The sequence below is a fragment of the Pristiophorus japonicus genome, chromosome 13 (assembly GCF_044704955.1).
Source record: "Pristiophorus japonicus isolate sPriJap1 chromosome 13, sPriJap1.hap1, whole genome shotgun sequence".
Lineage (NCBI taxonomy): Eukaryota > Metazoa > Chordata > Chondrichthyes > Pristiophoridae > Pristiophorus > Pristiophorus japonicus.
In genome coordinates this window covers 37,167,582-37,191,333 of record NC_091989.1, presented here as the reverse complement: position 1 = coordinate 37,191,333, position 23,752 = coordinate 37,167,582, and the positions used below count along the sequence as shown (strand labels likewise).

Below are 23,752 nucleotides of genomic sequence, written 5' to 3'. Positions count from 1 at the left end.
TTTATTGCCGGGTTTTCGTGTCCCCCTCCCATTTTAGCCAGGGGACACTTATATAATTTGTGGTTTAGGTGCCCAAAAAAACCCCCCAAAAAACAAAAAAGGGCACTTGTAAACTGTTTGGTGTGTTCCCCCCCCCCCCTTTAATAAGGGGGCACTTGATTTAATGTTTATTTTTGTTTTGCAACAAAAGAGTTGTAGAGCTGTTGAGTTAGGAGTGGCTTAGCCAGTTAACGTGATGTTCACAAGACTCAATAAAACCTCAGCCACTTGGGTTCAGGGGATCCACGATGAGGCAGGTGGTTGTGAGCCTAGTTGATGTGTAGGATGCTTGTTGAATCTTTGCTTATAAACCAACTAGTTCTTAATAGCAATGTGAGCCAAGGATTCTTAAGCAAAGAACCCATGAATCAAATACATTACACTGTTGATAGAACTGGGACTCGTGCATCTGTAGCAAGTGATGGAGCTATGAGTGTACTTCCATCTTTATTGTGCTTATCTGCTCCAAGAGTACTCTGGACATCCTCCCCTATCTATTCTGGTGTATATACTTGGGAGGATGATGGATAAAAGGCTCGTGGTTACAGTTATATTGTGGTGTCTGAAGCCCTTCGCTAACCATTAAAGGATAGAATTTCCATGGTGTCACCTAATTGCTTCGGAGAGTTAAGTCTGTAATGTGAAGCTGGCTAAAGTTCTTGACTGTAAAATGTATAGTAGAAAGGTAGTAGGGATGGTCATGTGTTGTTAGTTTAAAGTGATATTGGGCCCGAAATTGATAGCCCTGCCGCCCACTGCCGCCCACTGCCGCCAACAATCCTCCTCGAGTTGCGGCCAGTGTCACTTTCGATTTGGGCTGGACTGGGTGGGAGGGGAGAACCACCGGGAACCGCTCGCTGATGTCAGCGGACGGCCGAGTGGGGTAACTGACTTCCCGCCTGGCGAGATGCCAGATTGGTGCGGGCAGGAATCGGCGCCAGAACGGGGGTGCACCGCTGGCTGGAGGCTGGTCTGTCCCCGACGGTGAGTATGAAGCTCTGAAAAAAAGGTGAGTAAACATTTTATAATTTGATGTTTTTCCTTTTCAGGTCTTTGACCCTCCGTGGGCCCGACTCCATCCTCGGCGGCACTTGGGCGGCAAGCGCCTTTGCTGCCGAGATTGTGAGCTCCTGCCAGCTGCCACCCAGATTGGCGGCGTAAGTCCCTCTTTTGCCGCCCGCCGATCTTTGAAGGGCCTTTTCGATGAAAACCCCAGCCAAAGTACCGTCGGGTACCTTGGCAGCCATCGACGGTCCTTTGGGCAGCACTTGGGCGAGCGGGGGCTTTCATTAATTTCGGCCCATTGTGTGGCTGGTCCCTTCAGTGTGCAACCGTGACTTCGTAAATTTATCCTCATAGCCATGGCCAAAGTTAGGAGGAGGTGAAATACTGACTAATTCCTTGTTGCTGGGGGGGGGGAGACATGGAGATTTGGTAGCTGTAGAGCGTCGTAACACCTCCTCAAAGTAAAGGGTTATGATTCCATTCCTTTCAAGTATGGCGAGAAAGAAGCTGTTTTCCCAGTTGAATGTCTTCTCAGCATCTCGGGAGAGTGTTGGGCCAGGGGTTGGATGCTGTTTCAATGTTGAACCACTCTCAGCAGAAGCCTGTTTGAGAGCAAAGGGTTTTGGTATTTTATAGGAGTTATTATTGAGGGGGACTATGAGTTTACTAATATACCTGGAACTCTAAGCTGATGGGAGGACTCAGCCTGTATCTCAGCTTAGGGCCGTTATGACCAACAGTAGAGTTTTGCTGCGAAACCCACAGTTGAAAATGCAAACTGAGGCTTCTCAATCAAGCCTCTGCCCAACGGACTTTTTTAAAACCCTGGCAAGAAACAAGAAGGGCTACAGAAATGCTCCTCGTCCTGTTTTCCAGCAATTAACACAGAAGTCCTATCGCACTTAGCTGGCTCTTTTCCAGTACCTCCAAATCAAGCACTTCCTCCAAAACCCACAAAGCACTGCAGAATGAAGCAAAATCCCCTCCCCTCACAACAATGGCACTGCATCAGCCCCCCAAATGCCTCTGCCTTGTCCACTGTGCTTGTGCTCAGTCTCCACAGAAAGCCTAAGGGAATGATGGGAGTAAGTCCGAGGCAAGAACAATGGAAGCAATGTTTGAGACAAGCCATCACCACATGCAGTAAATTGTGACAGGACCAGTTCAAACGTTTACTCTAAGTAACCATCCCCTGCATTAGCTCCATGGGCCCACCACTTCTGCATGAATGCTGTGGAGGCTGTGGCTAATCTGGTATGCTCCTTCAAACCTGGTCCTATTCCTGAAACCAGCCATTTTGGGCAGCATCCAAGATTCATGCCATGACCAGCAGTTAGATTCCCTCTGACTGAATCCCTTCTTTGCTGTTTTGAGTCGACAGTCTGTAGAGCAGTTTTCACTGCTGATGATGGAAAATTTCTATGTAATTGTAATGCCTATGTAATAATCCCAGAGAAGAATCGCATCCCAACTGAACAACACAATTTACACATAACACATATTCTGACTGCAATGATATCTATTTATATAAATATTATCTGAACAAAATTGCATCAATATGTAAACCAATGTAAGATTTAAAAAAATAAAATTACTGTCATAATTCCTGTGTTTTATGCCATTGTATAACTGCCTAATAGAATTCATCTTTCTTTTCTAATAAAATGATTTAATTAAAGTGTCGTAGATGATTAAATAATATAATAAAAATGTAGAATAATGGAATCTCTGGGTATAAAGCCAGATGTTCTGCAGCATTATATCAAGCAATGGTACTACTTGTTGGTTATAGTACTAAATCAAATATATAATGAACTTGGTGTAAAACATATTAGCCCTGAATTTGCAGTCGGATGCTTCCCGCGGGGAAATGCCTCCGATCCGCAAAAAATGCCCGCGTACCTAGTGGCCTGGGAGGTACGGAGACTCGCGGTCCTGGGCCTCTCCTGGTAGAGGCCCATGTATCTCAGCCGCACAGGCGGTTCACAAGCGCCCCTAAGATCACATGGACCAGCCCAACCAATGAAAGAAGGGAATTTCCATTCATGCATATGTACGGACACCACATAGGTATGAATGGGAATACCCCCAAAAAATACCTCTACATGTCAAATAAATAAAAAAACATTACATATTTAACATTAATTAAAATGCCATTTAATTAAATATTTAAAACATTTTTAATTTTAAAAAAAGTCAATATTTTAAAGGGGCTAAAAAATAACCTTACCCTATTGCACATGTTTTTCAATGTATAAATGATTTTAAAAATATATATTTTTACATTTTTTTTAAACGCTTATGCTCGTAAAAGCAGGCCTTACACCTGCTTTTACCAGGTGTAAGAATTTCACGGGCATTCGCTGGACAGAAGTTGGGCAAATAGCCCCACTCTCTGCGCGCGGAGGCCCTTTTCTCGGATGCATTGGATCTGTCAAGAATTTTCTTGACAAATTGCAAGTTTCAGGTTTTCATGCATGTGCTTCGCGCTTACTGGCACGTCCACACCTTGTATGCACTCGGAGGGTCTGCAAATTAAGGGTCCTTGTCATAGTTAAAAGTAATCTTTTTAGCATTTGGACCAAAATTAAAAGCCTAGAAATTACTATTGGTAGAATTAGTGAATAAATGCGTAATGCATTCATGAAGATTCTTTGTCTGCTATTTCAGCAGAGCCACAAATGCATTTTAAATAAGTATTAAATAATGGAAAGAGCAATGGCATACAAACTCATTAAACATTCATTTTTTACATTGCAATTTGTGTGAGATGGTGCTTCATATTAAGGAGCCATAAAAGGTGCACAGCATATGAGGAATAATGGCAATAAGCTGCTCTTTACCACCCTCCCTCCAACTTTCTCCCTTTCTCTCTTAAAGGCAAGCAATGATGCTAGAGTATGATTCCAAGTCAGCTGGTGCCTTCTGGTACAGTGGCCAAGTGAGCCCAGGCAGGGTTTTAATCAGGGGTCATCACAACCTGTCCTGCCCTTGACGAACATCCCATATGCACACTTTCCAGTGAAGGTCATTGTGTAGTGGTGAAGAGCAGGGTACCTGGCCAGGGAAGAACCACCATCAGAGTAGTCTGTTAGAGCACTACATACAACTGCTCCAGTTGAGATTAGTTAACTAGCGCAAACTAGTGATTGAACCTGGGCTACCTTGGTTTGTGGTCTGTGTGGCTTAGTCTGACACCAGACAATTCATTTACCAACTGGACCCTTGGGGTGAGGGACTAAATGATTTAACTTATTTATACAATGCATTCTGATTGTAAACCCTTTTTAATTTTTTAAATTTCAGTTCAACAATCAAGCACAATCTGTCAGCTGCTTCAGACATCTTGTGCAAGCCAATGTACGGAATAAGAAGGTCCTCAAAGATGCGGTTAACGGGATGCAGGCGAAAGGAATCACTGACTATAGAAAAGGGTTTATGTTTGCTTTTGAACAGTTGCAAAATGTAAGTAGCATGTCTCTGTTCTAAATGATTGTATGGATGGCACCAGATTGAATTTAGTTTTGAAATTAGGCTAAGTATTTAGTAGTCATATTACATTTTAAAACAATGGAATTACATGCAAAAAATTCTAATAATTATTTCAAAATTTAAAGGTAAAGCAAGAAAATATCAATGTAACGTATACTGTCTGATCAGTGAGTGGCTAAAGGACAATTCAATTACTTTGTATTCAGGTAAATGCTGCAACTTAAAAACAAAAAGAATCAATTAACAATAGTCCAAATAAATTGGAGATTCAGTATCCCAGGGTCATAGAATCATAGAAGGATCATAGAATGATATAACACAGAAGGAGGCCATTCGGCCTATCATGCCCATGCCAGCTCTTCGATAGAGCAATCCAATTAATGACACTCCCTGCTCTTTCCCCATAGCCCTTTAAATCTTTTTCCTTCAAGTATTTATCTAATTCCCTTTTGAAAGTTACTATTGAATCTGTTTCCACTACCCTTTCAGGTAGTGAATTTCAGATCACAACTCACTGTGTAAAAAAATGTTTCCTCATGTCACCTCTGGTTCTTTTGCCAATCTGTGTCCTCTGATGGTCTTCTTTCCATGTCTTCTCGCTGTTATGTGAAATAGTGGAAGGATTTGCAGGATGATTAACAATCTGCCTGGCCATGTTAATGCACTCCTGGCTGACCTCCCACATTCTGCCCTGCATAGACTTGAGGTGATCTAAAACTCGGCTGCCTGTGATCTGACTCGCACCAAGTTCTGTCCACCCATCGCCCCTCTACTTGCTGACCTACATTGGCTCCCGATTAAGCAACGCCTCGATTTCAAAATTCTCATCCTTGTCTTCAAATCCCTCCATGGCCTCACCCCTCCCTATCGATGTAATCTCCTCCAGCCCCACAACCTGAGATATCTGCGCTCCTCTAATTCTGTCCTCTTCAGCATCCCTGATTATAATTGCTCAACCATTGGTGGCCGTGCCTTATGTTGCCAAGGGCCTAAGCTCTATAATTCCCTGCCTAAACATCTCTTTCCTCCTTTAAGGTGCTCCTTAAAACCTACCTTTTTGAACAAGTATTTGGTCACCTGTGCTAACTTCTCCTTATGTGACTCGGTGTCAAATTTTTTGTCTTATAATACTCCTGTGAAGCGCCTTGGGACATTTTACTATTTTAAAGGCGCTATATAAATACAAGTTGTTGTTGTTTTTCCATGGCCATAACCATCTTTATACCAGCCGATAGGGTGGTTAGTCCTTAATGGCGGGATGGTTTTAAGGGCTCCCACAATCCATACGATAAGGGGTTGGGGGGGGCACCCACCCCCACCGGATGTAAGTATCCCGCTGGATGTCAACCCAGAATTCAAAGCCAGAGCTCTGACTTCACTCATGAGAACTGTCTGGAGTGAGGTTTAAACCCTGCATCTTCTGGCTCAGAGGCGGGAATGCTACCACTGAGCCAAAGGCTCACTCCCATGCCTTCTGCTTACTATGCTTCTATCAATAGAAACATAGAAAATAGGTGCAGGAGTAGGCCATTCGGCCCTTCGAGCCTGCACCACCATTCAATAAGATCATGGCTGATCATTCCCTCAGTACCCCTTTCCTGCTTTCTCTCCATACCCCTTGATCCCCCTAGCCGTAAGGGCCATATCTAACTCCCTCTTGAATATATCCAATCAACTGGCATCAACAACTCTCTGCGGCAGGGAATTCCACAGGTTAACAACTCTCTGAGTGAAGAAGTTTCTCCTCATCTCAGTCCTAAATGGCCTACCCCTTATCCTAAGACTATGTCCCCTGGTTCTTGACTTCCCCAACATTGGGAGCATTCTACCCGCATCTAACCTGTTCCTTCCCGTCAGAATCTTGCATGTTTCTATGAGATCCCCTCTCATCCTTCTAAACTCCAATGTATAAAGGCCCAGTTGATCCAGTATCTCCTTATATGTCAGTCCAGCCATCCCTGGAATCAGTCTGGTGAACCTTCGTTACACTCCCTGAATAGCAAGAACGTCCTTCCTCAGATTAGGAGACCAAAACTCAACACAATATTCCAGGTGAGGCCTCACCAAGGCCCTGTACAACTGCAGTAAGACCTCCCTGCTCCTATACTCAAATCCCCTAGCTATGAAGGCCAACATACCATTTGCCTTCTTCACCACCTGCTGTACCTGCATGCCAACTTTCAATTACTGGTGAACCATGACACCCAGGTCCCGTTACACCTCCCCTTTTCCTAATCTGCCATCATTCAGATAATATTCTGTCTTTGCATTTTTGTCCCCAAAGTGCAAAACTTCACATTTATCCACATTATACTGCATCTGCCATGCATTTGCCTACGTACCTAACCTGTCCAAGTCACCCTGCAGCCTCTTAGCGTCCCCCCTCACAGCTCACACCGCCACCCAGTTTAGTGTCATTTGCAAATTTGGAGATGTTACACTCAATTCCTTCATCTAAATCATTGATGTATATTGTAAAGAGCTGGGGTCCCAGCACTGAGCCCTGCAGCACTCCACTAGTCACTGCCTGCCATTCTGAAAAGGACCCGTTTATCCCGATTCTCTACTTCCTGTCTGCCAACCAGTTCTCTATCCACGTCAGTATATTACCCCTAATACCATGTGCTTTGATTTTGCACACCAATCCCTTGTGTGGGACCTTGCCAAAAGCCTTTTGAAAATCCAAATACACCACATCCACTGGTTCTCCCTTGTCCACTCTACTAGTTACATCCTCAAAAATTTCCAGAAGATTTGTCAAGCATGATTTCCCCTCCATAAATCCATGCTGACTTGGACCGATCCTGTCACTGCTTTCCAAATGCGCTGCTATTTCATCCTTAATAATTGATTCCAACATTTTCCCACTACTGATGTCAGGCTAACCGGTCTATAATTACCCGCTTTCTCTCTCCCTCCCTTTTTAAAAAATGGTGTTACATTAGCTACCCTCCAGTCCATAGGAAATGATCCAGAGTCGATAGACTGTTGGAAAATTATCACCAATGCATCCACTATTTCCAGCGCCACATCCTTAAGTACTCTGGGATGCAGACAATCAGGCCCTGGGGATTTATTCGCCTTCAATCCCATCAATTTCCCTAACACAATTTCCCGCCTAATAAGGATACCCTTCAGTTCCTCCTTCTCACTAGACCCTCGGTCCCCTCGTACTTCTGGAAGGTTATTTGTGTCTTCCTTCGTGAAGACAGAACCAAAGTATTTGCTCAATTGGTCTGCCATTTCTTTGTTCCCCATTATAAATTCACCTGAATCTGACTGCAAGGGACCTATGTTTATCTTCACTAATCTTTTTCTCTTCACCTATCTATAGAAGCATTTGCAGTCAGTTTTTATGTTCCCGGCAAGCTTCTTCTCGTACTCTATTTTCCCCCTCTTAATTAAACCCTTTGTCCTCCTCTGCTGAATTATAAATTTCTCCCAGTCCTCAGGTTTGCTGCTTTTTCTGGTCAAATTATATGCCTCTTCCTTGGATTTAACACTATCCCTAATTTCTCTTGTTAGCCACGGTTGAGCTACCTTCCCAGTTTTATTTTTACTCCAGACAGGGATGTACAATTGCTGAAGTTCATCCATGTGATCTTTAAATGTTTGCATATCCACTGTCAACCCTTTAAGTATTATTTGCCAGTCTATCCTAGCCAATTCATGTCTCAAACCATCAAAGTTACCTTTCCTTAAGTTCAGGACCCTAGTTTCTGAATTAACTGTGTCCCTCCATCTTAATAAAGAATTCTACCATGTTATGGTCACTCTTCCCCAAGGGGTCTCACACAACAAGATTGCTAATTAGTCCTTTCTCATTACACATCACCCAGTTTAGGATGGCCAGCTCCCTGGTTGGTTCCTCAACATTTTGGTCTAGAAAACCATCCCTAATACACTTCAGGAAATCCTCCTCCACCGCATAGCTACCAGTTTGGTTAGCCCAATAAATATGTAGATTAAAGTCGCCCATGATAACTGCTGTACCTTTATTGCATGCATCCCTAATTTTTTGTTCGATGCTGTCCCCTACCTTACCACTACTGTTTGTTGATCTGTACACAACTCCCACTCGTGTTTTCTGCCTCTTGGTATTCTGTAGCTCCACCCATACCGATTCCACATCATCCAAACTAATGTCCTTTCTTACTATCGCATTAATTTCTTCTTTAACCAGCAAGGCCACCCCGCCTCCTTTTCCTTTCTGTCTATCCTTTCTAAATGTTGAATACCCCTGGATGTTGAGTTCCCAGCCTTGGTCACCCTGGAGCCATGTCTCCGTGATGCCAATTACATCATACCCATTAACTGCTATCTGCACAGTTAATTCGTCCACCTTATTCCAAATACTCCTCGCATTGAGGCACAGAGCCTTCAGGCTTGTCTTTCTAACACACTTTGCTGCAATGTGGCCCTTTTTGCTTTTTGCCTTAGATTTCTCTGCCCTCCACTTTTACTTTTCTTCTTTCTATCTTTTTTGCTTATGCTCCCATTCTACTTCCCTCTGTCTCCCTGCATAGGTTCCCATCCCCCTGCCATATTAGTTTAACTCCTCCCCAACAGCACTAGCAAACACTCCCCCTAGGACATTGGTTCCAGTCCTGCCCAGGTGCAGACCATCTGGTTTGTACTGGTCCCACCTCCCCCAGAACCGGTTCCAATGTCCCAGGAATTTGAATCCCTCCCCTCTGCACCACTCCTCAAGCCACGTATTCATCCAAACTATCCTGCGATTCCTACTCTGACTAGCACGTGGCACTGGTAGCAATCTTGAGATTACTACTTTTGAGGTCCTACTTTTAAATTTAGCTCCTAGCTCCCCATATTCATTTTGTAGGACCTCATCCCGTTTTTTACCTATATCGTTGGTACCTATATGTACCACGACAACTGGCTGTTCACCCTCCCTTTTCAGAATGTCCTGCACCTGCTCCGAGGCATCCTTGACCCTTGCACCAGGGAGGCAACATACCATCCTGGAGTCTCGGTTGCGGCTGCAGAAACATCTATCTATGCCCCTTACAATTGAATCCCCATCACTATAGCTCTCCCACTCTTTTTCCTGCCCTCCTGTGCAGCAGAGCCATGCACGGTGCCATGAACTTGGCTGCTGCTGCCCTCCCCTGATGAGTCATCCCCCCCCAACAGTACCCAAAGCAGTGTATCTGTTTTACAGGGGGATGATCGCAGGGGTCCCCTGCACTACCTTCCTTGCTCAGCTCTTCCTGTTGGTGACACATTCCCTATCTGGCTGTGTACCCTGTACCTGCGGTAAGACCAACTCACTAAACGTGCTATTCATGTTATTCTCAGCATCGTGGATGCTCCAGAGTGAATCCACCTGCAGCTCCAGTGCCACAATGCGGTCCGTCAGGAGCTGCAGGTGGATGCATTTCCCACACACGTAGTCGTCAGGGACACCGAAAGCGTCCCTGACTTCCCACATAGTACAGGAGTACATGTGTCCGAGCTCTCCTGCCATGACTTAACCCTTAGATTAACTTAATTTGACAACAATGCTCAAGGTTACTTACTCATAAAGAAAAGGAAAAGAAAAACTACTTACCAATCACCAGCCAGTCACTTACCCCCTTGGCTGTGACGTCATCTTTTGATTTCTTTCTGCTTCTTTGCCTCCGTGCTGCAGCTGTACCAGCTGGCCTCTTGTAGGCCGCTCGCCTCCCGAACTCCCGCCTCCGACCAATGGAAACAGTTTCTCCTTGTTTACTCTATCCAAACCATTCATGATTTTGAACAAGTCTATCAAATCTCCTCTTAACCATCACTGCTCTAAGGAGAACAACGCCAGCTTCTCCAGACTATTCAAGGTTCACGCAAGTGATTCTCACATAAATGTGGAAGCTCTGTGCTGTCTTGAGACAATTGCCCATCACTACGAACCATTCATACAACATTAGAAATCCTATTTAAATTAACAGGCTGAGCAAAGTTCGTCCTCTTTCATTGTGATCATGCTTTGTATTTTGCACATCAGTCTTTTTATACGAAAGGGTTAGGCTCCATTTATTTCCGTCCAGCCATTTCTCAACACAATAAAGAAAAGGATATGATATATTTAAAATGTAGAAAAAAGGATAAGAATGTTACTCCAATGTTTAGTTATAGTATCAGCACTAGTTTTAAAATAATATTTTATATATAAAGTAGGGAATCCTATTTAAATAGTTTACGATAGTTTATGGAGGTGCATTTACATTACAGATCCTGACTCTGGATTCAGGCTGCATTTGCACCATAACTGTAGCATTGGCGCCAAGTAAAACCACTTCACACTGATGCTACAGTTGCAATGTAAATGCACTCTAAAAATAACAAAGATATGAGGAGCTTGTGGCAAAAGCAGAGTATTGTTATCCATTAGGTATTGGATTCTTATGTACATATGGGGTTAAAAACCTAAATATAAACATTGTGGGCTCAATTTTCCCCAGTGATTTGCGTCGTTTTTTTTGGAGTAGGCTGTCTTTTTTGGCGTTTTGAGTTAAATTTTTGGCATATTTTTTTTCAAACTTTCCCCCTGCAATCTGCACCGGTGTAACGGACTTAGTTACGGTTTTTCTCGGCCAGTTTTTTTTCACCTCAGAGTCTGAGGTTCCCTCATGTCTGCACCAGTTTTTTCAATTGTTCGCAGTTTGGCCAACATTTTTCTGCACTATGTTGCTGTATCAGGCCACTCCCAAAAAATCCTCTGGTGAGTTAAGGAAACCAGCGCACATTCACAAATCTGCGCTGAAAAGACGCCATTGTTTTTAAATCGAAGATTTTGGAGGGAGTCAAGAACACCATCAAAATCAATAATAAAGTTCAACTTTTTTTTTAACCTGTCAACGTAGAAGTGTAAATTTGTTGGATTTCACAAGTTTTCTCATTTTTTAACTCACTCACAAGCTACCACCGAAAGTCTTGAAGAACTGGCTGTAGGTCTGGTCGGCAGAATCGGCCTCGCGTCCGTACACAGCAGCTCGGGGTTCGGCTACAAAACAAACCGTGGGGGGAAGGGGGGAAGAGAGGAGAGGAGAGAAAGATCGCCGATCTTATGGCTTGTAGCCCGGGGAGGGAGAGGGAGAGAGAGAGCCGATCTTACGACTTGTAGCCCGGGGCGGGAGAGAGATCGCCGATTTTATGGCCTGTAGCCCGGGGCGGGAGAGAGATAGACGATTTTATGGCCTGTAGCCCGGGGCGGGAGAGAGATAGACGATTTTATGGCCTGTAGCCCGGGGCGGGAGAGAGATAGACGATTTTATGGCCTGTAGCCCGGGGCGGGAGAGAGATAGACGATTTTATGGCCTGTAGCCCGGGGAGGCGGAGAGATAGCCGACCTTGTAGCTTGTAGCCCGGGGAGGGAGAGGGAGAGAGAGAGCTAATCTTACGGCTTGTAGCCCGGGGCGGGAGAGAGATAGACGATTTTATGGCCTGTAGCCCGGGGCGGGAGAGAGATAGACGATTTTATGGCCTGTAGCCCGGGGAGGGAGAGAGATAGACGATTTTATGGCCTGTAGCCCGGGGCGGGAGAGAGATCGCCGATCTTATGGCCTGTAGCCCGGGAGAGGGAGAGAGATAGACGATTTTATGGCCTGTAGCCCGGGGCGGGAGAGAGATAGACGATTTTATGGCCTGTAGCCCGGGGAGGGGGAGAGATAGCCGACCTTGTAGCTTGTAGCCCGGGGAGGGAGAGGGAGAGAGAGAGCTAATCTTACGGCTTGTAGCCCGGGGCGGGAGAGGGAGAGAGATAGACGATTTTATGGCCTGTAGCCCGGGGCGGGAGAGAGATAGACGATTTTATGGCCTGTAGCCCGGGGCGGGAGAGAGATAGACGATTTTATGGCCTGTAGCCCGGGGCGGGAGAGGGAGAAAGATAGACGATTTTATGGCCTGTAGCCCGGGGAGGGAGAGAGATCGCCGATCTTATGGCTTGTAGCCCGGGGCAAGAGAGAGATAGACGATTTTATGGCCTGTAGCCCGGGGCGGGAGAGAGATCGCCGATCTTATGGCTTGTAGCCCGGGGAGGGAGAGAGATAGACGATCTTACACCTTGTAGCCCGGGGAGGGAGAGGGAGAGAGAGAGCTGATCTTACGGCTTGTAGCCCGGGGCGGGAGAGAGATCGCCGATTTTATGGCCTGTGGCCCGGGGAGGGAGAGAGATAGCCGACCTTACAGCTTGTAGCCCAGGGAGGAGGAGGAAGAGAGAGAGAGGTCTCAAGACTCAAGGAGGGGGGGAGCGGGGAGGAGAGAGGAGATGTCACAAGACCATTGTGTGTGGTCCATCCATACAGACCTTGGGGAGAAAGAGAACTGCGAACCTGTGCTACCTGCTTTCCTACCGTTTTGAGCTTCTTTGAAAGTTTAACTTTAACTTTAAGTATGAGGGCAATACTGACAATGCCATACCTTGTGCAAGTCTTTTGCATCATGGTGCTGTGTAGGAGACAATTGATTGGAGCTCATCGCATCAGGAACATCAGAGCCCCTAGGGTGCTGGGCAAGAGGCCTTACCCACCCTGGGTATATCGAGACAGGTGTTCGTACCTGTACCTGAGTGATGCAGACTGTGTCAGGGGGCTGCGTTTCCACAAAGAAGTTGTCTGTGAGACCTGTGAGTTGGTGAAACCAGACCTGCAGCCGAGAAGTGTCAGGAGAACTGCTTTGTCAGTTGAAGTGAAGGTTACAGCTGCACTTTCATTCTATGCCTCGGGATCATTTCAAGCTACAACTGGGGATGTGTGCGCCATCTCTCAACATGCAACACATGTCTCCATTTGGCAGGTCACGGCTGCACTGTATGCACGGAGGAATGACTTCATAAAGTTCCCCATGACCGTCCAAGCAATCCATGACAGGACTGTGGGCTTGTCAAGATTGCTGGCTTCCCAAAGGTACAGGGCTGCATTGATTGCACCCACATCGCCTTGCGAGCACCTTTGAAGGATTCCGAGATGTACAGGACTAGAAAAGGCTTCCACTCCATTAATGTGCAGCTCGTGTGTGACGACATGCATCGCATCATTTCAGTCGATGCAAGATACCCTGGCAGCACCCATGATGCTTTCATCCTATGCGACAGCGTTATATCTGACATGTTTGAGCAGCAGCCAGAAGGACAGAGCTGGCTGCTGGGAGACAAAGGGTACGGCCTGGCCACCTGGCTCATGACGCCCCTTCGCGTAACACGAACAGAAGCTGACCGTCAATACCAACATGTCGCACATTGCAATGCGCAGCATCATTGAGAGGACCATTGGCATATTTAAACAGCGTTTCCGATGCCTGGACCATTCTGGAGGCATCTTGCTGTACTCCCTGAGATTGTCAATCAGTTCACTGTTGTGTGCTGCATGCTGCATAACTTAGCCATCATGAGGCAGCAGCACCTGCTGTGAAAGAACCACCTGCGGTGAGAGTGGCTGATAATGATGTGGAAGATGCAGGTGACGAGCAGGAGGAGGAGGAGGGGGATGATGACGAGGATGAGGAAGCCATGCAAAGTGCCTGAGGCCGGAGCACGACGTCAGAGGAGGGCGGGCCATCGATCTCCTTTAGCGATTGCTCAAGCCTTGTGCCTGCAGCTCATCCGTGGACGCTTTACTGATGCCTGAGGGCTCAGCGACAACTCTTCCACATGGACCATGTTTACTGTTTGGAGCTGTTCCGTAATGTTGCGTTGTGTTAATGGAATATTATTCAGTTTTAATGTAAAATATATTTTATTCAAAAGTTTACAATGTACTTAACTTAACTTTAATAAAATTATTCTGGTATCAAACTTTACTTTAATATCACTCTTTAAGATCACTTAAAAACTTTAAGATCACTTATAAACTTGTGAATTTAAATAATTTACAAAAAACTTTTAATTTGAGAACAGTTACAACAGTAACAATAATAATAACAATAACAACAACAACAACAACAACAACAGCAGCAAAGAAAGGCTGCACCCATCTCTCATCCCCCTTAGTTTAAGACTGCGCTCGGTCTTGGACTTTCCACCACCCCTGCCCGCAGGCAGTGGCACAGTATTTCTGGGGTTGGTACCAAGCTTATTCTTTCTAAGATCTCGGATAGTGCGCACCTGTTGAGGTGGGGGCGGGAGGTGGTGGGGGGGAGGCGTGGGGGAGGGGAGGCGTGGGGGAGGGTGGAGGGCCCAGCTTGGGGCTCTTCAGAGGCTGGTGTGGGGATTGGAGTGGGAGTGACAGTTGATTCTATCAATGGGCGCGGGGGTCTGGGCATGTTCCCTTATTGCAACAGCTAACTCACACATGCCGTCCCTCATGCACCCTGACAGTGTTTCAGCGGACTGCAACAATCCCTCCATAATGGCCAGTACTACCTCTGACATTCCCTCACTCAATGCCAGTGTCATGGTTTGCACTACCTCTGACATTCCCTCCCTCATGGCCACAATTCCTTCACTGATGGTCCCGGCGAGTGCTGTTAATTCTCCCGACAATCCGGCTACCTCATCACTCACTCCACTGTTGGCGTCCAGGAGTGTTCGGGTAAGGTCAATGCTCTCCGCACTTAATGACACCATCTGAACCACATCCTGCATCTCAGGAGAGTGCGGTCGAGCTCTCCTTCCCCTCCTCACCCTGGGTGTGCCTCGCTGCATCCCACTGGGACCCGCAGCCTTGGATGGTGGGGCCCTGGGTGTGCCTTGCTGCACGCCACTACTGGGACCCGCAACCTCAGAAGTTGTAAAACCATGGAATGTCCCACCAAAACTCAAACCACTAATCACGGAAGGGGCTGGCACCTCCATGAGCAGCACATCCTCCATATTCAGTACAACAGTGGGAGCTTCATTCAGCCAGTCCACTCTCCCTCCCCCACATGTTCTTGGCCTGGAGGGTTGGATTGTAAGATGTTCTCCTCTTCAGGCTCATGCTTGTCTGAATCGTCTTCTGCATCATCAGGGTTGGCCTCCAGTTCTGCAAAATATAACAGAACAGACAAATAGTTAGCAGCAGAGGAGGGGGCAGGATGGGTGGCATTAGTAGGCTCACACAGCGCAGACCAGGCAGCGGGTTGATTTGAAGGGCCACGATGAATTTTCAGGACTTACCTTCTCCCTCAAGTGTGGGCCCAGCTTGTGCTGTACTGATTGTTTTTCTCCAGGCAGGACCCATCAATGCAGCGACCCTCTCTTCCAAGGTTGTCATTGGGTGCAGATTTGCCGGGCCTCCTCCTGTTTGAGTTCTTTCCCTTTTGTTGTGTGCCATTTTCCTCTGCAAAGATGAAAATGCAACTTTTTAGAGAGGGTGTCTTTTTGCTGGGTGGTACATATACAGCTGGTCACATTTACAATTGCATTAAATAAATGAAAATATTACTGACACTAACTGCTTGACCAAGGTCCTGCCATTTTTTTTTACACTGGCCTCCAGATCTCATGGTGTTCATCGTTGTGCAGTAATCTTCTGCAATTTGGTTCCAGCGTTTCTTCATTTCTTTTGGTGGAACTTTGTGACCTCTGCTGCTATCCAGTTCCTGCCATCTATTCTCAATCACAGTAACTAGTGCCTCCACTTCTTCCAGCAAGAAATTCTTGATCGTTGGTCCGCGTTGCGTCTTGCATTGCTCCAGCTGTGATTTTTCCAATGCTCTTACACAGCACTCCTTCTCACACACACAGCTGGCTCTTGAAAAATGGCCGATTGCCAAATCTGAGCTGTACTGAGCTTGCGCGTCCATTGGAGCGCTGTCAAAAACGTAAAAACATTTTTTCCACGCATGCGCAGAAGGTGCGGTATTGTTTTTCGGTGCAGACAGCAGGCTCCACCCCCCGAGGAGATGGACACGCTGCACGGTGCCAGATTCGAATTATACATCGGGGAAAATTTGGCAAAATATTTCTGGTGCATTTCTGGCCTAGAAAACCCAGCGTAACTCTGGCAATACACTAGAAAACAGTCTTGGGGAAAATTGAGCCCATAGTCTGGTTAGTTGTTGGATGGAGGGACCAGGCCATTCAATTCAGCACAAGTGTGTTAGCACGGCAGTTTATTATTCTCTATAATCTAAGGGAGTATAGTTAAACCTATAATGATTGTATATCTATAGCATGTAACTGCTTCTGTTCACTTACCCATTTACTGTTGAATAAATCAGTTGGGCTGGTTATAGCCTAAACCACAGTCCAGTGAAATGTTGATTGCATTACCTTCTGAAGCCGAAGAAGATCACACGAGGGCATGTGATATAACCAGAGCACTGCAATATAACAATGAGAGTTTTCTATTTGATTCCTGGGCTTACGGCAAATTACCTAGATATTGAGCAGGTAAAAAGATGATCCAGCCTATTTCGAGTGAGGACTCATCAACAGGAGTGGTCTGAAATGCTAAACTCGAGAAGAATATCTCGAGTAAAAACCCCAAAATGTAATGGGACCCCACAGGCTTCAAAAGCTGGACTGAAGATCAGAACGTGTAAAATATATGCCATTATTTTATTAAAATATGTCAGTTTGGAATGCAATGTGGTTTAAGAAACATATTATGCATTTTAAAATTGAACAGACGTTAGAATAATGTTTGCTATTCTTTCTTTGTAGTTCAATGTGTCAAGAGCAAATTGCAACAAGATCATCATGCTATTTACAGATGGTGGGGAAGAAAGAGCCCAGGAAATCTTTACAACGTATAACCAGGAAAAGAAAGTAAGTATCTGTAAAACTATTGGCTTTGAAACAAAACTTCAGTGACAATTATATTAGAGTTGATAGTGACAGAGTTGGCATGGATAGAAATTATCCAAATTAAAACCAAGTGAATTTGGCTTAACATAAAATATATTGTAATCCAATAGGGGGCATATTTGTCTTGTTTACAGAAATCAAGTTATTGGGACCTCGTCCAGTCAAAGATTTCCGTTGGTCAAGTATCATTTGGCATAACTTAAAAATATAATATGGCATGAGAGATTTTGCTGACATAATAGTGCTGTAAACCTGGAAATGGAAATGTTTCCCTAGAGCTGGATAATTTATCTTAAGGGGAACATGAAATAATAACTGCAGTAACATTAAACTATTTGCCAAAATTTTACAATGTAATTCTTTAAACTGTTCTAACAATACCCCTCTAATATTGTAATGCAATACAATGAGCACACTTGCCAGTCAAATGATATGAGTTGAGAAAAACTACCAAGAACAGCACTAAAGCAAGCTATCACTAATGCATTAAATGTTGCTGTTAGCATTCAATCTCCTTCCTTCTATAGTACATAACAGCACGTTTTCGAATAAGCAAGAGACACGATGGTAAAGTATACGGAACAGACTTTATTGATATACAGCAGTGATTGGCCTATCTGTATACAAAGAGAGCAGCTTTTCGGTTTCTCTATGTTTCGTGCTTTCTGAAGAACTATTGAAAACCATACTCCTTTACACAACATGGGCCTGAATTTGCGGTCGGCCACCTAGCTAAGGGGAACACCACCGACATTGCAAGGAAATCCGTACTTACCTCATGCGATCCTCCCTGCGAGAACTTCCTTTCAAATACTGCGGAGTTCCGTGCAGTGTACTCCCCCACAGAGCCCAGGAGCACGCTGTTATGTGTATGTGAACCTGGGATCACGTGGGCACTCCTTTCATTTCCTGATGTTTAGCCAATTGCTGATCTAATAATCCCAAAGTGAACATTCTGGGTAAACTCAACGGGAATACCGGGGACCTTTCTTTGACTCTCCTTTATACAGATATAGGTGAATCTGAAAAATATTCTGTTGTTCTCTCATAACAACAAATGTTTACTGCAAACCTCCTTTAAAACAAAGTATTGCAAAACTTTAATTGTACAAATTTTTGCTATTACAAACTTCTCATTCTATCAGTGCAGATCACGCATTATAATACAGTATGTAAAAATTAATTGTCACAAATGCATTGTAAACAAATCTAACACTAAAAAGCTGCGTTTATAATACAGTCTGTAACAGCAATCTTCTCATGGTAACAAACTGTCATTGTAAATCTCTCATCAGAACAAAGTATATTTATTCAAAATTCACAAATATTAATTGTTACAAACCTCTATAATGCATACTGGCAATACACATCTCTCATTATTTTAGACTCTGAATATTAACTTCTCCTTTTAAAAAAAGTTATAAAGCACTCGTTTAATGCTGTATTCACTGTGCTTATGCTAACCTCTTAAAACAAATTTCCCATTATAGCATTGTCCTGTTACAGATCTTTTTGTTATTACAATTTTCTCATCCAGTCCCCTTACGCTGTGCAACAGACTTCCTGCACCCTGTTTGTAGAAGGCTTAAATATTTTCAGCGTAATTACCTAGCAGTCGGCCGACCAACATTTTGCCAACATGTTGATTTGTATGAGGGGATGAAAGATGTAGCGAAGCCTATGTGTAGTCAGAAATTGACAGATTATAAGTTTGGGATTTAGCACATGTGTAAGTGCATGCAGGAATCTCAAACTTCCAGTCAATTTCAAAGGCAACATTACGATGTACTCAGAGTACCTCATCATACCAACTGCAAATTCAGGGCCCATATTTTGCCAACATCAAAGGTATATGTCACAGATAAGACCTTATGACGTATCTATCCCCAATCCTTTGAAGACATTCTGTTCATGTAAACAGCTGTAGTTGTTTTTCCAAAGATACTTCCCTCAAACAAGTCTTCATGACCTAACTTTTCTTAACTTCTTTGAAGAACAGGCTTTATTATCCATTTTCTTTCTATAATATAGTTAATGGACCCTCTAACTATCATCATCATAGGCAGTCCCTCGGAATCGAGGAAGACTTGCTTCCACTCTTAACATGAGTTCTTAGGTGGCTGTCCAATACGAGAACCACAGTCTCTGTCACAGGTGAGACAGATAGTCGTTGAGGGAAGGGGTGGGTGAGACTGGTCTGCCGCACGCTCTTTCCGCTGCCTACGCTGGATTTCTGCATGATCTCGGCAACAAGACTCGAGGTGCCCAGCGCCCTCCCGAATGCACTTTCTCCACTTAGGGTGGTCTTTGGCCAGGGTCTCCCAGGTGTCAGTAGGGATGTTGCACTTTATCAGGGAGGCTTTGAGCGTGTCCTTCTTTCCGCTGGCCACCTTTGGCTCGTTTGCCAAGTAGAGTGCTTGCTTTGGGTGTCTCGTGTCTGGCATGCAAACTATGTGGCCTGCCCAGCGGAGCTGATCAAGTGTAGTCAGTGCTTCAATGCTGGGGATGTTGGCCTGGTCGAGGACGCTAATGTTGGTGCATCTGTCCTCCCAGGGGATTTGTAGGATCTTGCGGAGACATCGTCTCCCTGTTATCAGCCACTGGGAAAGTCGTCGCTAAAGTCCTCCTCAACCGTCTTCTCTCTGTGGCTGAGGAACTCCTCCCGGAGTCACAGTACGGATTTTGTCCCCCTTGGGGTCACAATGGACATGATTTTTGCAGCATAACTGCAGGAAAAATGCAGGGAACCTCTACCGATATTTTATACCTGAGCCACTAAAGTTACACTTTAATCACTCATGGCTGACATCATTAATGTCACATATTTCCTTGCACAAGCACTTTTCGTATATAACACTTAGGTTGGGATTTTGCTAACCTCGGCAGGTCCGGGGTGGGAGATGTCCCGACCCCGCTGCTGGCACCATCTCTTGATTTTCCCTTGATAGGTCTTGTTAAGGCCGCCTAGCACATTTGCCGGTCCAATTAGAGGAAGCGGATTGGATGACGTCATTACATGACATATCATCAGCCGGTTTCCTTAAAGGGACCATGGCCAACTTTATTTTGACATTTCTGTTGTCAGTGTTCTACAGCATTGAAGTGCTGCAAACACTGACAATCATTGCACAGAGGTACAGGGCTGCACCCGGGTTGTCCCATCACTCCCTCCATATGTTTATGGAGTAAGTCAGAGAAGCAGGGAGGTTCTCTTCCCTTCCATGGGCAGAAGAGACCTCCCCAGGAAATCAACACAGCCTGGTTGAACATTGCACAGGAGGGCACAAGCAGGGATGTCATCAGGAGGACCAGGCTGCAGTGGCACAATCCTTTCTATGATCTGAGTAGATCACGAAATGTTAGTACAAAGTCACAATCAACCTCATTCTGCTGTGCCTCTCATCACATCTCATCACTCTGCCTTCCCTATCCTACTCCTGCACATCTTTACTCATACCAACTTACCTTGCACCTCCAACCATCTTTCTCTCTCTAACTACATTATCACCCCCATCTCACTAGCCACCCCTCACACTTACCCTCGCCCTCATTTTGGTGTAATCATACCAACTAACAACACACAAGAGTAAGCACTTGGATGTTTTATGCAATATTCATGTAAAGTTTTTGTTAATTTGGTGTCAGACATTGAAACCTTTATTTTCAACACTTTGTGTTCTTGGACAGATCTGTGTGCCCCTTTGGAAGTGAGTTGCAGTGACTGGCAAGACATAACAGTACCCGCCATAGTGGTGATGAGTGTGAAAGGAATGGCTTGTGCATAGTAGGGATGCTTTATGGTGTTGCTGTGGGGTGGTGCTAATCTAGCGCATCATGTGGCAGCCAGGGTATACAGTATCAAGTGAAGAAAATCTGGCCATGGTGAGGCCATCCTGGCCTCTCAGGGAGCAATATGGGCAGGTGTTGAAGTCCTCTGTCCTGTGCAGCATCAGGTGATTGCGGAGAAGGTTGGTGTTTTTGTTGGTGCTGCAGTTGTGCCCAGTGCTGCTGGTGTTGGGGATGATCGTGGTGGGATTCTGAAGATCAAGGTGAGAGAGTATAAAGGGCACCCACATTGATGGAATAGATAGCAGGTGTAGTAGAGATGACAGAGGCATTATAGAACCTTGATTTCGATCTTAAAAGGGGCTCATCGCCTGAGTCAAGCAGGTACTTTGGACACACAGCGGTAGACCCTTTACAAAATGGAACTGGCCGGGACCCCATTTTGAGGCCATTACTGCCCTGTTCATACGAGGCGAAGCCACTCAAAATCGAGCCCCAATTTGTTCGTTCATGTTCAACCTCAGCAGGGGTTGGCTACCTGGGGCCCAAACCTAGAAGTGCGCTTTATCAGTAGCTTGAATGGGCACAGATAGCTGGGGGACATACAGACTTTCTATCCAGCTAAGAAAGGGCACAGATACAATCTGCAGAGATCTGATAAGAAAGCCCGGCTCACAGAGTGACAGCTCGCTGCTTAAATTTAGCACTGACTAATTTCAGAGAATGTACTGGTCACAATAGTGTATTTATCCTGCAATTATTGATAATGTAGTGCGATTTGTTACAAGATGAATTAAAATTCACTGTAAACATTTTACTATTCATTTACATAGCATATGTTACATAAATCAGCCTGCTGGTAATGTTTCCCACATTACAACAGTGACTGCACTCCAAAGGAACTTCATTGGCTGTAAAGCACTTTGAGATATCAGGTGGTCGAGAAAGTGGCTATATAAATGCAAGCCTTTCCTTTTATTTTTATTTTTGTCTCACTAAAGTGCTCATCAGCTCACCTTCTGGAAGATAGAAGCATGCGAAAGGGATCAAATGCGAGATTATGATATCCAGTTCACATAATACGAGGTTTCACTTATCAATAGGTAAAGTGAAGAACCTCCAAGTCTCCTACATGCTGCACAGACCCTCCATCTCTGGCACTCTGCATTGGCTCTGTGTCCTTGGCACGCTGCTCAGCCTCTGGGTAACTGGTGTGCTATGACCCCGAGGTCCTGCTGTTGTATGCCTAGATATTGGGCAGTAAAAAGGAACTGTAAATTGTAGAGGACGTGGGGCCTGCTTACAGTGATATTAAACCCAAGAGAATATCTAGTGCAGGCCTGGAATTTGTAAAAGTCCCTGTGGACCAAAGTATGATGTTCAGCACACAATATCCAATGTTACAGTGTTTCTCTTGTGGCTGTAATTACTCACAAGCTCCCTTGCGATCTCCTCGACTTCAGAAAGACCAACAGGCTGTGGTTTCAGCTAGAAACTACAGAACAGCTTTACTAAATGTAGTAGATAAGCAGTAGTAATAGATAACACAACACATTTACCCACACCTCCTCAATACCGACGCAAGAAGTGGTGAGACCATTGCTTATGCTCTCACTAATCGGAACATAAGGAAGTATATGACTGAAAACGATTCTGCAGTCCAGCTGGTCAGGCTCAGAAATGAATACCCCTCATTATTGGCCTGGATCAACATCCATAATATAAAGAAAGTTTTGCATTCACATAACGCAGTTCACAACTCATGAAGCCCCAAAGCACTTTTACGCCAATGAAGTACTGTTGATGTGTAGTCACTGTTGTAATGTAGGGAACGGGATCATCAATTGGCACATTGCGAGATCCCACCAACAGCAATGAACAGATAATTTGTTTGGTGATGTTAATTTGAGGGATAAATATTGTCCGGCACCCAGGGAAAATTCCCTTGTTCTTCTTCAAAGTAGTGCCATGGAATCTTTTGTCCATCTGACGGGGCGGGCAGGGCCTGAGCTTAACTTCTCAGTTGAAGGCAGCACTCATTCAGTACTGTACTTGTGTGTCGGCCTAGATTTTGTGCTCAACTCTCGAGTGGAGTTTGAACCCACAACCATCTGACACAGAGGCGAGAGTGCTACCACTGAACCACAGCTGACGCCTACTGTCATGTATCTTACATTATTATATATAACTGTATCCTAACATGCTATACATGACTGTAATAAGATATGACCTGTAACCACCAGCATACCTTACCACCAGGGGCGCACTTGCAAGAGACAGGTATATAAGGACAGGTCTCAGGCAAGGGCAGCATTCCAGAGCTGTGAAATAAAGGTGCAGGTCCAGAGTGACCTTGACTTCACTACATGCCCCGTGTGAATCTGTACTGAGGGGACAGGACTTTACACCTACATAATAAGCATTTGGTTCTGTCAGAACCATGGGATCTCCAGCCCTTATTGTGATGGTATCAGAAGAACTGATGAACTGGAAGACTATCCAAAATATTTTGTTTTGTTTTGCATAGGAATAATGATTTAAAAGTGAAATTTGAGCAATGCTGCAGAGCAAAACATCGAGGAGGACTGAGTAGCAACATTGAAGAAATGTTTTTCTGGTGTTAACAGATAAACATCATATAAGAACATAAGAAATAGGAACAGGAGTAGGCCGTACAGCCCTTCGTGCCTGCTCCGCCATTCAATA

The 23,752-nt window shown here is 44.9% G+C and overlaps 1 protein-coding gene across 3 annotated transcripts in view; it reads left to right on the top strand.

Moving 5' to 3' along the window:
* Positions 1 to 23,752, top strand: part of LOC139278518 (voltage-dependent calcium channel subunit alpha-2/delta-1) — a 794,302-nt gene that overhangs the window by 577,355 nt on the left and 193,195 nt on the right. For all 3 annotated transcript variants that reach the window (XM_070897372.1, XM_070897370.1, XM_070897371.1), the window contains exons 11-12: positions 4,351 to 4,509; positions 17,117 to 17,221. In XM_070897372.1, coding sequence (XP_070753473.1) covers positions 4,351 to 4,509; positions 17,117 to 17,221 — 264 coding nt within the window. The remainder of the gene's footprint in view (positions 1 to 4,350; positions 4,510 to 17,116; positions 17,222 to 23,752) is intronic.